The sequence below is a fragment of the Oryctolagus cuniculus genome, chromosome 5 (assembly GCF_051225735.1).
Source record: "Oryctolagus cuniculus isolate XC-2025 breed Fujian yellow rabbit chromosome 5, ASM5122573v1, whole genome shotgun sequence".
Classification (NCBI taxonomy): Eukaryota; Metazoa; Chordata; class Mammalia; order Lagomorpha; family Leporidae; genus Oryctolagus; species Oryctolagus cuniculus.
This window is the reverse complement of record NC_142871.1, coordinates 82,800,343-82,816,616: the sequence shown is the minus strand read 5'-3', so window position 1 is coordinate 82,816,616 and position 16,274 is coordinate 82,800,343. Positions and strand designations below refer to the sequence as shown.

The window sequence follows — 16,274 nt, the reverse complement described above, 5'->3', positions numbered from 1 at the left end:
ATTTCCCACTGCTTTCCCAGGCCATAGCAGAGAACTGGATCGGAAGTGGAGCAGCCAGGACTAGAACCGGTGCCCATATGGGATGCCGGCACTGCAAGTGGCAGCTTTCCCCGCTATGCCACAGTGCCAGCCCCCAACTCAGTCTCTAGAGATGGGAGGTATCACTGAGTGCACCTGCTAGCTGCTGGTAAAAGCGTCCATACCCTCCAAACTCGACAGTTAGGTGTGGGAGGCTCTGGATTGAAGGGTATCCCTTCGACAGGGCATTTTCTTTCCATTTGTTTATATTGGTGTTTTTACTATGTGTGCTTTTCAAATACAAAGAGATCTTCATTTCCTTGCCCTCCTAGAAGGAGTGCATTAGCGTGGCTTTGGTGTGGTCTCAGACTGACCCAGGGCCGCTGGGAGGAGCCAGTCCTTAAGCTTCTATGTGGTGTTTCAGGTGGTGTTTGGGGGATAATCTCGGGCTGCTGCTACCTGGGACAGAAATGCAGAGAGAACCTCACTGCTGTGGCTGTGCCCCTCTGGAGCACGGCGCTGAGGAGGGTGCAGGGCAGGCTGGTGTGTTCCTCCCCATAACAGTGATGTTCCAGGCTTTGCTTTCTGCACTCTCTGTCCTGCGCCTCCCAGCTCCCCTCCCCTGCAGCGTGTGCCAGCAGAACGCCCTAGAATCGGGGTGATGGGGTATGTCCTGGCCTTGTATGTTGATTGGCACTGATGACAGCTTTTGTTTTGTAACTCCTAGGTTCTGAAGATGGCTTAGCAATAAAGGCACCATCCAAGGATTGTGAACACCCTCACCCGTGGGTGCAAGCCCGGGCCAGTGGCTTCGTGCTGAGCTGGAGGAACACCACATCTACCACCTTCCCGACAACCTCTCCCTCTCCTAATTCATGAGCCAGCAGGATGCGGTCGCTGTGCTGTCAGAACGCCTTCTCATAGCTGCATACAAAGGCCAAGCGGAGAATGTGGTTCAGCTCATCAACAAGGGGGCCAAGGTAGCGGTTACCAAGGTAACATGGAACAAACGCTGTAGCCCTTCCCTGGGAACTAGCCTACCTCTTAACCATTGTCCACAAAACTGTCCAGTTCGGTGCACAGCTTTCAAAGAACTGGCTCCGCCCACCCCCAGTCATGGAGGGTTGGAGAGAAAGGAGGAGGATTAAGAGTGTGTTCATTGCCTTCTTTCCAATGGAGCAGCGTGTAATTAGCATTCAACAGTCTTTAGGAAGGCAGTGTGGCTCTTTCTCACCTACTCCTTTCCTAAGCGGACAAGAAGTTAGGGCACAAAAGCTTACTGTGCAGTGTCTGTGTGGTTGTCGTGTTAGGCAGCCTCCCAGGGAAGTGGGCCAGCTGAGGTCAGGGAAGCCCCTCAGCTCTGTCTTAGTGGCCCTGGGTGTACAGTGGCACCTGGACCTGTGACCCCTGTGACCTCTCTGGGCTTTGATTCCCTTGGGGGGGGGGGGGCGGGCAGTGGCATCTGTTGCTTACTCTCACTAACAGATAACCCCAGGCTAGATGAGAGACCAAATTGGCCAGAGGCAATCCTGCAGCAAAGCCAGGAAAAGGCAGGCCCTGCACACTTAGATGACAAGTTGCAGTATACTGATGAATTGACAATGGTGGCAGACACTTAACTAGCTCTTAGTAGTGCTCTACGCACTTCACAGCCTTCTAGAAGAGGAAATGGAGGCCCAAACAGAACTTGCCAGAAATGCAACTTGTACCCGGGGAGTCTGGCTCCTAGGCCCACCTTCCACACCATGCAGTCCAGCTCCCCCACATGGGCGGCAGGAACCCAGGTCCTTGAGACATCAGCCGCTGCCTCTCTGCATCAGCAGAAAGCTGGAGTCAGGAGCTGGAGCAGGAATTAAAGCCAGGTTCTCTGATGGAGGGCGCAGGCATCCTGACTGATGCTGGGCCAAAGCCGACCACCATCCCTTCCTATGACTGAACAGTAATTCATTGTATGCGTATGTAGTAGTCCCTCTTATTCCTGGGGGCTGTGTTCTGAGCTCCCGGGTGCTTGTCTGAACCTAGATGGTACTAAACCCCTTTGTATCTATATTTTTCCATATGCGTATATATCCATGATAAAGTTTAATTTGTTAGCCCCAGTAGGAAATTAAAAATGACTAATAGAACAGTTGTAACAGTTTACTGTAACATAGTCACCAGCCTCATGATTCTTGGGCTTCAGGGCCAAGCACGTGATACCATGGCTGTTGATCTGGTAACCGAGGTGGCTGCTAACAGAGTACAGACTAGCAGTGCAAAGTGTTTGAATGCACTGGTCAAAGGGATGATTCACATCCCGGACAGCGTGAGGTTGGCAGGCGATTTCAAGCTTATAACTTGTTTGTTTCTAGAAGTTTCTATGTAATAGTTTTGAATGCAGTTGACTATAGATAACAAACTGTGGAAAGCAAAACTGCTGATGAGGTAACTACTGTTCCAAATTCTGTCCATCCCTTTAGCAGTGGGTGGATGTTTTGGGTTGTTTCCACTTTAACCACACCACTATGAACACACACACACACACATTTGTACACACACTTTCCTTTCTCTATACCTAGGAGTAAAATTATGGTTCCATCTGTTAAATCTGTCTCTTTATTAATTTATTTACATGAAACTCAGAGTTACACAGACAGAGAAGGCAGAGAGAGAGAGGTCTTCCATCTGCTGGTTCACTCCCCAATTGGCTGCAATGGCCAGAGCAGCGCTGATCTGAAGCCAGGAGCCAGGAGCTTCCTCCAGCTCCCATGTAGGTGCAGGGGCCCAAGGAGTTGGGCCATCTTCCACTGCTTTCCCAGGCCATAGCAGAGAGCTGGATCAGAAGTGGAGCAGCCAGGACTCAAACTAGGGCCCATATGGGATGCCGGCACTGCAGGCAGCAGCTTTACCCACTACACCACAGCATCGGGTCTTGTATGTTTCTTTTTAATAAGGTGTATTTATTTGTTTGAAAGGAAAAGTGACAGTTGTTTTTTTTTCCATCTGCTGGTTCCCTCTCCAAATGGCCAAAACAGCCAGGTCTGGGCCAGACCGCTGCCAGGAGCCAGGAACTCTGTCCTGGCCTTCCTCAAGGGTGGTAGGGGCCCAAACACTTGCCATCTTCTGCTGCCTTCCCAGGCAGGAGGTCGGATTGAAAGCAGAAGAGCCAGGACTTGAACTGGCACTCTGATAGGGGATGCTGACATTAAGTGGCAGCTTAACACACTGCACTACAACAGGGGCCCTTGAGTCTGTGTTTACCATTTTAAAACACTGCCAAGCTGTTTCCAGAGTGGTTGTACCATCTTACATTACCACCAGCAATGGATGAGGGTTCCAGTTTTTCTATAACCCCACTGATTTGGGTTGTTAGACTCTGTTTTTTTATACTTTTCTTTTTTTTAAGATTTATTTATTTATTTGAAAGGCAGAACTACAGAAAGGCAGAGAGAATAAGATCTTCCATCTGCTGGTTCGCTCCCCAAATTGCTGCAGTGGCTGGAGTGGCGCCAATCCAAAGCCAGGAGCCAGGAGCTTCTTCCAGGTCTCCCATGTGGGTGCAGGGGTCCAAGGACTTGGGCCATCTTCTACTGCTATCCCAGGCCATAGCAGAGAGTTATATTAGAAAAGGAGCAGCCAAGACTAGAACCAGCGCCCATGTGGGATGCCGGCACTGCAGGCAGAGGATTAACCTGCGCCACAGTGCCGGCCCCACACTTCTCTTTTTAAAAGCTGGCGATCTTTTATAAATATGTCAGAATTTTAGCAGTGTTAGTTCAAGGCTGGCAGTGTGGTACAGCAGGTTAAGCTGCCGCCTGTGATGCTGGCATCCCATATGGGTTTGTCTTCGATTCCTGGCTGCTCCACTTCCGAACCAACTCTGCTAAAGTGCCTGGGAAAGCAGAAGTGGATGGTCTAAGGGCTTGGGGACCTACCACCCACATGGGAGACCCGGATGGAGTCCCAGCCTCCTGGCTTTGAGCTGGCCCTGGCCATTGTGGCCGTTTGGGGAGTGAACCAATGGACAGAAGGTCTCTATGTCTCTATCCCCCCCCCCGACTCAGCCTTTCAAATAAATAAAAAAATATTTTTAAAAATAGAAGTATTAGCTCAGATACTGCTGGGTCTTTTAACAAGAACGGCTGTCTCCTGAACCGTCCGCCTTTGCTGCTCTGAAGAAACCCCTTTCTAATCTCCAGTACTGACCTCCATATTTCCAGTGAATACGGATGTATGCTACTAGCTGATCCAGCTGTTTGACTCCTCTGTCTTTCTATGGCTTTATAGTTCATGTCAGATTTAGGTCTTCATTCTATTCCATTTTGTGGATGATGTAAGGTAACGGTTCATTTTCATGCTTTGGCATGTGGGTAGCCAATTCCCCAACCCTGCTTGTGGAGGAAGCTGAGCTTTGTGTGATCTTGGCCTCCTTGTCAAAGGTGGCTTGACTGCACACCAGGAGTCTGTAGACTTTCTGTTCTGTTTCATTGGGCTGCGTGTCTGTGTGCCACTTGCATATGTTTTTAATTAAATTTATTTGAAAGGCAGAGTTAAAGAGAGGCAGAGGCAGAGAGAGAGAGTCTTCCATCTGCTGGTTCACTCCCCAATTGGCTGCAATGGCCAGAGCTGCACCGATCCAAAGGCAGGAGCCAGGAGCTGCTTCTGGGTCTCCCACATGGGCACAGGGGCCCAAGGGTCTCAAGGGTCTGGGCCATCTTCTACTGCTTCCCCAGGCCATAGCAGAGAGCTGGATTGGAAGTGGAGCAGCCGAGACTCAAACCAGCGCCCAGTGGGATGCCAGCACTATTGGTAGCAGCTTCACCCTCCATGCCACAGTGCCGGCCCCTTGCAAGTTGGAATTCTGGGTCACATGGTAGATGTATTTTTAGTCTTTTGAGGAACTTCCATACTGTTCTCCATAATGGCTGTGCTAATTTGCATTCCCATCATCAGTATGTTAGGGTTCCATTTCTCCACATTTTCACCAGCATGTCTTATGTTTTTCTTTTTCATGATAACCATTCTAACTGGAGGGAGATGATATCTCATTGTAGTTTGGATTTGCATGTCCCTGATGGCTAGTGATCTTGAGCATTTTTTCATTTATTTCTTGGCCATTTGTCATCTTTAGAGAAATATCCATTCAGATCCTTTGCCCATTTTTAAGTGAATTGTCTGGGGTTTTGGGTTGAGTTTTGGGAGTTTGTTTTACATTCTAGGCATTAATCCTTCATCAGGTGAATAGCATGCAAATATTTTCTCCTGCTCTGTCAGTTGTCTCTTTACTTTGTTGATCATTGCCTTAGCTGTGCAAAAGCTTCTTGCTTGGATGTAATCCTATTTGTTTAGTTTTCCTTGATTGCATATACATTTAGGGTTGTATCCAAAAAATTGTAGAATATACTGATGTTTGTGTTTCCCTATGTTTTACGTTTAGGTCTTTGATCCATTTTGCATGGATTTTTGTGTAAGCTGAGAGTAGGGAGAGAGGGTCATGTTTCAGTCTTTTGCATGTAGATATCCAGTTTTTGGAGAACCACTTACTGAAGAGTCTATCCTTTCCCCATTACGTGTTTTTGGTGGTGGTGTCAACAATTGGTTGGCTGTAGACATGCAGATTCATTTCTGGGTTCTTTATTCTGTTGTGTTTGTCTATGTGTCTCTTTTTACACCAGAACCATGTAGTTTTGGTTATAATAGCTCTGTAGTCTCTCTTTGTCTCTATGTCTCTCCCTCTTTCTATAACTCTAAAATAAATAAATCTTTTTTTAAAAAGGAAGGGGACGGTGGCACTGTGGCATAGTAGACCCAAATGCTTGGACTTCTGCACCCACACGGGAGACCCAGAAGAAACTCCTGGATCCTGGCTTTGGATAGGCCCAGCTCCAGCCATTGTGGCCATTTGGGAAGTGAACTAGTAGATGAAAGATCCCCTCCTCCACCTTCTCTCTCCCTCTCCCTCTCCCTCTCCCTCTCCCTCTCCCTCTCCCTCTCCCTCTCCCTCTCCCTCTCCCTCTCCCTCTCCCTCTCCCTCTCCCTCTCCCTCTCCCTCTCCCTCTCCCTCTCCCTCTCCCTCTCCCTCTCCCTCTCCCTCTCCCTCTCCCTCTCCCTCTCCCTCTCCCTCTCCCTCTCCCTCTCCCTCTCCCTCTCCCTCTCCCTCTCCCTCTCCCTCTCCCTCTCCCTCTCCCTCTCCCTCTCCCCTCCCTCCTCTCTGACTGTAACTCTGTTCTCAAAAAAAAATTTTTAAAAGCTTTAAAAAATCTTTGTAGTATGACTTGAAATCAAGTATTTTGATGACTCCAGATTTGTTCTTTTTGCTCAATATTGCTTTGGCTATTCAGAGTCTTCATGTTTCCATGTGAGTTTTAGAATTTTTTTCATTTTGTGAAAAATGCGTTGATGTTTTGAACGCAGTTGCACTGAATCTGCAAATTGCTTTGGGTTGTATAGCTATTTAATACTATTAATTTTTCCAATCCATGAACATGGAGGTCTTTCCATTTTGTATATTTGTGTGTGTTCTTCAGTTTATTTCATTATTATGCGATTTTCTTTGTAGAGTTCTTTCACAACCTTGGTTAAATTTATTTCAAGGGTTTTTTTTTTTTTTGATATGGTGAATCAGGTTGCCCTTATTATTTTGTTCTGTTTATTATTGGTGTATAAAAATGCTACTGATTTTTGCATTTTGATTTTTGTAAGTTGTAATTATACTGAATCCATTTATCAGTTTTTTGGTGGAATGTTTCAGCTTTTCTGTGGATAGAATCATGTCATCTGCATTTCTTGACTAACTCCTTTCCTATTTGTATGTCTTTTATTTCTTTCCTTTGCTTAATAGCTTTCACTAAAACTTCCAGATTGTGTTGAATATGAACAGTGAGAGTGGACATCCTTATCTGGTTCTAAATCTTTCAATTTTTTCCTTTCAATCTGATGTCGACTGTGGGTTTGTCATTTGTAACCTTTATTATGTTGAGATAGGTTCTTTACCTGATTTGTTCAGGGTTTTTATCATGAATGAATGCTGAATTTGATTGAATGCTTTTTCTGTATTTAAATGATCATATGATTTTTATCCTTGGTTCTGTTGATGTGCTCTATTACATTTATTGACTTGTATGTGTTGACCCATCCCTGGGATAAATCCCATTTGGCCAGGGTGAATAATCTTTTTGATGTGCTATTGGATTTGATTTGCTAGTGTTGTGTTGAGAAGCTTTGCACCTATGTTCATCGGGGATATTGGCCTATAGTTTTCATTTTTTGTTGTGTCCTTGTCAGTTTTTGGAGTCAAGGTAATGCTGACCTTGTAGAATGAGTTTGAATGGATTCTCTTCCTTTTAATTTTTTTGAAATACTTCTGCTCACTTTTGCTTTTATTTGTCATGAAATACTTTCTTTTCTCTTTTAGTTTATATCTTCACTGATGAAGTTTCTTATAGACAGCATATCATTGGGTTATTTTTAAAAATCTATTCAACCATTCTGTATCTTTTAATTGAAGAATTTGATTATTTATATTCAAGGTTATTATTGACAAATAAGGATTTAGTCCTGTCAAGTTTTAATCATTTCTTCTGTTTATTTTTAATATGCTTTGTTCTTTTTCTAGTGGATTTTATACTTTGGTAACTTTTCATTATGGCAGTTACCTGTCTTTGTTTCTGTATGTAAGACTCTTTTAAGTATCTTTTATAAGGCTAGCCTGATAGTCATGAATTCCTTCAGTTTTAACTTGTCTTAAGAAATATTTATTTCTAGGCCGGCACTGTGGCTCACTAGGCTAATCCTCCGCCTGTGGCGCCAGCACCCCAGGTTATAGTCCTGGTCGGAGGGCTGGTTCTATCCTGGTTGCTCCTCTTCCAATCCAGCTCTCTGCTGTGGCCCGGGAGTGCAGTGGAGGATGGCCCAAGTGCTTGAACCCTGCACCCATGTGGGAGACCAGGAAGAAGCTCCTGGCTTTGGATCGGCGCAGCGCGCCAGCCATAGCATCTATTTTGGGGGTGAACCAACAGAAGGAAGACCTTTCTCTCTGTCTCTCTCTCACTATCTAACTCTGCCTGTCAAAAAAAAATTTATTTCTTTATTTATGAAAGACAGTTTTGCTGAGTATAATTTTCTTGGTGGCATATTTTTTTTCAGAACTTGAATATATCATTCTATTCCATGCTGGCCCATAATGTTTCTGTTGAAAAATCTGCTGTTAGTCTAATGGGTACTCCCTTAAATATGACTTGGTTACAGATCACTTACAGATTTTAGAATTCTCTTTGACTATACTTTTGAGATTTTGACTATAATGTGTTGGGGTAAGGATCTTTTCTGATCATATCTATTTGGGTCCTATGGGCCTCTTGTACTTTGATATCCATATCTTTCTTAAAGTTGGAAGTTTTCAACTAGTATTTTTTTGAATAGGTTTTCTTTCTTTCTTTCTTTCTTTCTTTTTTTTTTTTTTTTTTTTTTTTTTTTTTTTTTTTTTGACAGGCAGAGTAGACAGAGAGAGAGAGACAGAGAGAAAGAGGTCTTCCTTTGCCGTTGGTTCACCCTCCAATGGCCGCCCTGGATGGTGCGCTGCGGCCTGCGCACCGCGCTGATCTGATGGCAGGAGCCAGGTACTTATCCTGGTCTCCCATGGGGTGCAGGGCCCAAGGACTTGGGCCATCCTCCACTGCACTCTCTGGCCACAGCAGAGAGCTGGCCTGGAAGAGGGGCAACTGGGACAGAATCCGGCGCCCCAACCGGGACTAGAACCCGGTGTGCCAGCACCGCAGGCGGATGATTAGCCTAGTGAGCCGTGGCACTGGCCTGAATAGGTTTTCTATGCCTGCCTTCCAGTCTAGTCCTTCAGAGACCCCCAGAATCTGCATATTTGTTTAGTAATGTCCCAAAAGTCTTGTGGGCAGCTTTCATTCTGCTTTTCCTTTCTTTGTCTGAGCAGTACATTTCAAAAAAACTGTTTTCAAGTTCAGATAGTCTTTCTTCTGCTTGATCTTACCTATTTCTGAGGCTGTTACAGCTTTTTTTAATCTGACTTACTGAATTTCCCATGAGATTTCTGTTATTTTTGAAGATAGCTCGCTCGCTTGCTCGCTCGCTCTCTCTCTCTCAATGTCTCAGTCATTTCCTGTGTTGTTTTCCTAATTTTGCTAATCTGGCTTTCTCTATTCCTTCTTGCCTCTGAGCATCCTTAGAAGCATTCTTTTGCATTCTCTATCAGGACGTTCATCAGTCTCCTTTTCTTGGGAGTCTGTTGCTAAACTGTGATTGTGTTCCTCTGCGGGCTTCATGTTGCCTTGTTTTGTTTTTGTTTTTTTGTGAGCCAAGCAAGATTTCCTGAAGTCAGAAACCTCCTGTAGCAGCAGCCAGGAGAGGGGGCGCCAAGAGGGGAAGACCCCGTGCCCTTGCTTCCATCCTTCCTGTGTCTCTGCTCACATTCATGCACCTGGCAAATCAGGTGTCTCTATCCCTTTGGGAGAGTGTCTTTTGTGGTAAAAGTCTTTTTTTTTTTTTTTTTTTCTGAAGATGTACCATGTGGTGTTTGTTTGGTAGGGTCTTTTGGCTTTAGTTCCAGTCGAAACTAGTCTGCCAGTATCTTCTCCCATGGTAATCAATAGCAGTGGAAGTGTGGGGTTGTTTTCTCAATCCTAAAAAGGGTTCTCTCAGAAGCAGCCCACAGGGCAGAGCACAGGTGACAGGGCGCTGGTGCTTGGCCCATTAAGGCTGGGATTGTAGGAGCACCAACACAGAATTCCAGAGGGGTTGCTTGAGTCCCTGTAGGGACCGGGCACAGCTGGAGTTGCAGACCCACTGATCTGAAATCCGGCAGGGGCATGCGCTTCCCCATAGCACCAGCCCCGGGTTTTTATACAGTGCCCTGGCACCCACCCACCTTTTCTTTGCCCAGGCAGACATCACTATCTCCTTGTTGTGCTGCCTGTGGTTCCAGGAAGTCTGGAGGGTGTAGTCTCGTGTCACAAGGCTGCATCATATTTGGAGCTCACAGCCCAACAGTGTCAGTGCCCCATGGGGTAGGGCAAGGGCCCATGTTGCTATGGGCTGCCTGCTGCTGAGATGGATTTGTGGCACAACTGATGCTGGCTCAGATGGTAGCCCAGTTGACTGGGGTTAACCATCTCTACTTGGCACCTGGGCATTTCCAGAGGCTCCGTCTGCAGCCACTGGCTTATGGACAGGAGCCATTACAATCTGCCCAGTGTTATCTTTTGCTGACCCACCATTGAGTTCCAAGGTTCAGTCCTGTGCTGGCTTTGGTACCTTACTCCACAGTGGCTGTAGACTTACTCCTTGCTGTCCGCCCGGAGTTGGAGGAGGGCTGGTGAGGGCAGTTCCTTGGATACTCGGGCTTTGACTAAGCTGGGTCATACCTGAGTCTTGAAGACACAGAGCCCTGGGTGTCAGTTCTGCTTGAGGCTGAGTGATGAAAGTTGAAACGTAAGTCTGTTTTATGGGGTGTACGTCTTCACCTGATGCTAATACAGATCTAGCAGCTTGTGACTGCTTCCCTGGGGAAAGAGGCCGTTGGACATCATGGGTGCTGGGTTTCGCTGGGGTTGTCCTGACGGTGAGCTTCAAGGCCAAGTCCTAAGCTCATTTTCCTACCCTACACCCTAGCAGCTGGAGTCAGGCTCTGCTGTCTTCCAGAGCTTGGAAGGGGTGGCAGAGGGGATCCCTTGAACACCTGGCTTAGTAAGGTCCAAAGATAGAGTCTGCAGGCATTGGCTTGGGAGTAGGCACCAAGAGGCCCTGTTCATTACTGGGTTTTTCCCTAGCAGGCCTGGTGTTGGGTTTCGCTCCTGAGGTCTGGACTTAATTCGCCATCCCTCCCCTAAGAGGTGCAGTGTCTCTCTGTGCGCTGTGCTACTTTGAGCTGGGGGCGAGGTGATACAAACAACTCTCTCCTTCCTGCCACCTTCAATGTGCTTTTCTTTTTTTTTTTTAAGAATTACTTTATTTATTTGAAAGAGTTACAGAGAGAGGTAGAACCAGAGAGAGAGACAGAGGGAGAAGGGGAGGGGGAGGGGGAGGGAGGGAGGGAGATCTTCCATTCTGCTGGTTCACTCCTCAAATGATTGCAGCAGCCAGAGCTGAGCTGATCCGAAGCCAAGAGCCGGGAGCTTCTCCCAGGTCACCCACGTGGGTACAGGGGCCCAAGGGGTTGGGCCATCTTGCACTGCTGTCCCAGGCCGTAGCAGAGAGCTGGATCGGAAGAGGAGCAGCTAGGACTCGAACTGGTGCCCATGTGAGATGCTGGCATTGCAGGCGGCAGCTTTACCTGCTATGCCACAGCGCTGGCCCTTCAATGTGCTTTTCATATAGCACTAAAACCAAACATTAGTCTCTCACCAGGCTTCCATAGCTGCTGTGACTGGCTTGGTATGAGACTAGCTGTTCTAACTGGTGCCTCTGTGGAGAGACAGTCACTAGAACCTCTTATTCAGTCACCATCTTCCTCTACCCCCACCTGTAATATGTTCTGAAATCAGGAAGTATAAGTCCTGTTTTAAAATTGTTTTGCCTATATATCATAATTTAATTAAAACATTTGTTTCAAAGGGAGAGAGTTGGAAGGAGAGAGAAAGAGATCTTGCATCTGCTAGTTCACTTGCTATGTGGATGTGACGGTCAGGGCTGGGCCAGGCTGAAGCCAGGAGCCTGGAACTCCAGCTGGGTCTCCCATCTGGGTTGCAGGGAACACCTTCTGCTGCCTCAGAGTCTGCTCTAGGAGGAAGTGGGTTCAGGAGTCAGAGGCAGGTACGGAGCCTGGGCACTCTGATAAGAGATGTGAATATCATAGCCAGGGCTTATGTGCTAGGCCAGACACCTACCCCACATTTCTTTTTTCTTTCTTTTTTTTTTTTTTTTTTTTTTTAATGAAATTTAATCCTGGAGTTGGTAGTTGCCTTTACTTTTCATTTTTAAAATATTTTTCTTAAGCCGGCGCCGCGGCTCAGTAGGCTAATCCTCCGCCTAGCGGCGCCGGCACACCGGGTTCTAGTCCCGGTCGGGGCGCCGGATTCTGTCCCGGTTGCCCCTCTTCCAGGCCAGCCCTCTGCTGTGGCCAGGGAGTGCAGTGGAGGATGGCCCAGGTGCTTGGGCCCTGCACCCCATGGGAGACCAGGAAAAGCACCTGGCTCCTGGCTCCTGCCATCGGATCAGAGCGGTGCGCCGGCCGCAGCGCGCCGGCCGCGGCGGCCATTGGAGGGTGAACCAACGGCAAAGGAAGACCTTTCTCTCTGTCTCTCTCTCTCACTGTCCACTCTGCCTGTCAAAAAAATAAAAAAAAAAAAATAATAATAATAAAATATTTTTCTTTTTTTTTTTTTAAGATTCACTTTATTTATTTGAAAGGCAGAGTTAGAGAGGAAGTGATAAGAGAAATTCTCCATCTTCTGGTTCACTCCCCAGATGGCCACAACAGCCAGAGCTAGGCCAGGCCAGGCCAGAGTCAGGAGCCAGGTCTCCCACGTGGGTGCAGGGGCCCAAGTACTTGGGCCATCTTCCGCTGCTTTCCCAGGCACATTAGCAGGGAGCTGGATTGGAAGTGGAACAGCCAGGACTTGGAACCAGCACCTGTATGGGATGCCAGAACCACAGGTGGCAGCTTAACCCATTGTGCCATGAAGTTGGCCATGTCATTTGTTTAATTTGGTTTAAATGTACCATTAAGTACTTCCTATGCAATAATTCTATAGAACAGTTGTTAGTATCATTTCCCAGGGTTGCATATGGCAGCCTTATCACTCCATATTTGTCAGTAATACTCCTTCCCTGGAGTGGTCATCCCGGCTCTGTTCCGGTCTGGGGTGCTCTTTGGTTCTGTTGCAGGGAGCCATCCTGAGGGTCCCTTTCACCTCTCTCCTGTGTTAGAGCCACTGTTTGCTGGAACCCGTGTCATCCTCACTTTGGTAGTGCATATCTTCTATCTTCCTGAGAAAGGGGGTATGGGAGATAAATTTTGTGGGAGTCTGCTACTCTGGGGAAAAAAAGTCTTTGTTCTACCCTCCAACTTAATTAAGAATTTGATATAGAAATCTAGCAGGAATTTTTGCTTCAGAGCTTTTAAAAAGCCATGTCTCGTCGTTGAGCTTGCAGTGTTACTGTTGAGAAACCTGGCTTATAGCGTCTTCCTTGTAACCGCTTATTGAAAACCCTTTATGTTAAAAAATATACACATTTATTTGAAAGGTGGAATGGCAGAGAGATCTTCCATCTATTGGTTCAGTCCCCTACAAATGCCACGACAGCCAGAACCGGCACTCCGATATGGGACGCACGCATCCCACCCAGAAGCCTTATCTGCTTTGCCACAACGTCTGCCTCTCCTGAAAGTCCTTGTGCACCCACCCTGCCCTGCCAAGCCCTGCCCGTTCACCCCCAGCCTGAGTCCAGCCAGAGAATGGTACCCTGCGTGCCTGCGTGAAACTTGCTCTCTGCCCAGCTGGCAGAACCTTGCTCTCCGTGCTGTCCATGTCTCTCTTTTTTTTTTTTTTTTTTTTTTTTTTGACAGGCAGAGTTAGACAGTGAGAGAGTGACAGAGAGAAAGGTCTTCCTTCCATTAGTTCACCCCCCAAATGGCTGCTACGGCTGGCACACTGCGCCGATCCAAAGCCAGGAGCCAGGTGCTTCCTCCTGGTCTCCCATGCGGGTGCAGGGCCCAAGGACCTGCGCCATCCTCCACTGCCTTCCCGGGCCACAGCAGAGAGCTGGCCTGGAAGAGGGGCAACCGGGACAGAATCCGGTGCCCCGACCGGGACTAGAACCCGGGGTGCCGGCGCCACAGGCGGAGGATTAGCCTAGTGAGCCACGGCACCGGCCTATGTCTTTGTTAATTACATGCTGTTCTGTGGGTGCTTGCAACACCCTCCTCACCATCCCTCTGTCCTGGGTGATAGTTTGTCTCTTGCATTTCTCTGTGTTTGACACAGCAGAAAAGGCACTGGATTTGGCATCCAAACACCTTGATTCTTCACTGCTTACTAATTATCTATTAAAGTGGGCCAAGGGGGCCAACATTGTGGCATAATGGATTTAGCCATTGCCTGCAACACCAACAACCCATATGGGTGCTTGTTCGAGCCCTGGCTGCTCCGCTTCCAATCCAGCTCCTTGCTAATGTGCCTGGGAAAGCAGTGGAAGATGGTCCAAGTACTCGAGCCCCTGCACCCACATGACACCCAGATGAAACGCCTGGTTCCTGGCTTTGGCCTGGCCCAGCCCCAGCTGTTGCATCCATTTAGGGAGCAAACCAACAGATGGAAGATTTCTCTCTCTCTCTCTCTCTCACTCTCTCTCTCTATGTGTGTGTGACCCTTTCAAATGAATAAAATAAATCTTTTTAAAAAATGAATAAATATGGTGGGCCAGGGAGCAGGCATTGTAGCACAGTGGATCAAGTCTCAGTTTGCAACACCGCCATCCCACACTGGAGTGATTTTTCAAGTCCTGGCTGCTCCAGTTCCAATCCGGCTTCCTGCTAATGTACCTGTGAAGGCAGCAAAAGATGACGCAAGTCCTTGGGCCCCTGCCATTCATGTGGAAGGCCCAGATGGAGTTCCAAGCTCCTTGCTTCTGCCTGGCTCAACCTTTGCAGCCACTTGGGAAATGAACCAGCAGATAGAAGACCTCCTTGTCTCTTTCTCACTCTGCCTTTAAATAAATGGAGTACATTTTAAAATAATTACAAAGTGGACCAGGCTTTCTGAACTTCGCACCACTGATATGTTGGGCCACCCCATTCTTTGTTGTTGGGACTCCCCTGGGCATTGTAGGGTATTTAGCAGCACCTCTGGACTCTACCTGAAGATGCCAGGGGTGTTCTCTCCCTCCTACCCTTGGGTTGTGATATCCAAAACATCCCCAAAAATTGCCAAAACTCTTCTGGGGGGTGGAAATCACCCCTGGCACAGAACCACTGATTTAGGCAAATTTCTTGACTGCAGGAGCCACCATTCCCTCGCAGACTTTACAGAGTCCGTCAGGAGTTAGCACAATAACACAACTTGCTGCATTTACAAAGCATCTAAGTGGGCACAAATATTGGCTATGATTTAACCCATTCAGTGCCTAAGACAGTGCTCACGTGGTCAGCCCCACATGGGGTGACGGAGAGGAATGTTACTGATTACAAATTGCCTACACTTTGACCATCGTTGCCAGTAGCAGGTACTCTTGTCAGATCTCTGCAACTGAATCTTTCAATCCTCACCATAACTCTTAATTTCCTCCTTCTACAGATGGCAAAACTGAGTGGAGTGGTTAGGTAACTTGCTTAGAGTTTCCATTAGAAAGTGTCAGACTCTGTTTCTCTCTCACTGTCCACTCTGCCTGTCAAAAACAAAATAAAAAAAAAAAAGTGTCAGAACTGGGGTTCCAACCTTGCCTGTTTAGTTCAGGAGTCCTGTTTCATAACCGCCAGATCTCAATTGTGTGATTAATAATTTTGGAGCATGAACTTTGGGGCTGCTGCTTATCGGAGCCTAGCAATTGCCATTTTAGACAGTAGATAGACTGCAGATGTTCCACCGACTGCAGCTTCACGTGTCCAGCTACTTGGATAAAGCACTATTGCGCATGTGCGTAGCATTTTCTACTTCCCAAATGGTTTTCTCATGTATGGTGCTCATCCCCAGAGCCCTGATACATACTGTTTCCTTTTAGAGCTCTGAAGAAACGGGAGTCACAGAAGGAAAGCCATTTGTTCGGTTGGGGCATCCCAAAGCCAGGACAGATTGGGCTCTCCTGGCTTCCATGGAAACGCCCTTCCTGTTAGGAGTTAAGGGCAGTCCCTTCTGTTCTCGTGTGGGTTTTACTCAGCCACTAGTAGTATGGGGTTTCAATACCTGCCCACGGAGCCAGGGGCTTGTCAAGAAGAGGCCAACCCTTCAGGGGCAGTGGGCTTGGGAGCTGGGCATTGGTGTGGGATCTACGGATAAGAAGATAAAGCTCAGGCCGGCGCCGCGGCTCACTAGGCTAATCCTCCGCCTGCGGCGCCGGCACACCGGGTTCTAGTCCTGGTCAGGGCGCCGGATTCTGTCCCAGTTGCCCCTCTTCCAGGCCAGCTCTCTGCTGTGGCCAGGGAGTGCAGTGGAGGATGGCCCAAGTGCTTGGGCCCTGTACCCCATGGGAGACCAGGATAAGTACCTGGCTCCTGCCATCGGATCTGTGCGGTGCGCTGGCCACAGTGCGCCGGCCGCGGCAGCCATTGGAGGGTGAACCAATGGCAGAGGAAGACCTTTCTCTGTCTCTCTCTC

General features: G+C 47.7%; 1 protein-coding gene across 4 annotated transcripts in view; it reads left to right on the top strand.

Annotated features, from left to right (window-relative positions):
• ANKRD6 (ankyrin repeat domain 6) overlaps positions 1 to 16,274 on the top strand; it is a 213,992-nt gene that overhangs the window by 132,541 nt on the left and 65,177 nt on the right. For 3 of the 4 annotated variants that reach the window (XM_089332903.1, XM_008263208.5, XM_089332904.1), the window contains exon 2: positions 746 to 1,013. Coding sequence is in view for 2 of the 4 variants with exons in the window: in XM_008263208.5 (XP_008261430.3) it covers positions 894 to 1,013 (120 nt within the window). In the remaining 2 variants the exon portion in view is untranslated. Of the gene's footprint in view, positions 1 to 745; positions 1,014 to 16,274 lie in introns of those variants that run through there. The other variant, XM_008263206.5, reaches the window with a different exon arrangement.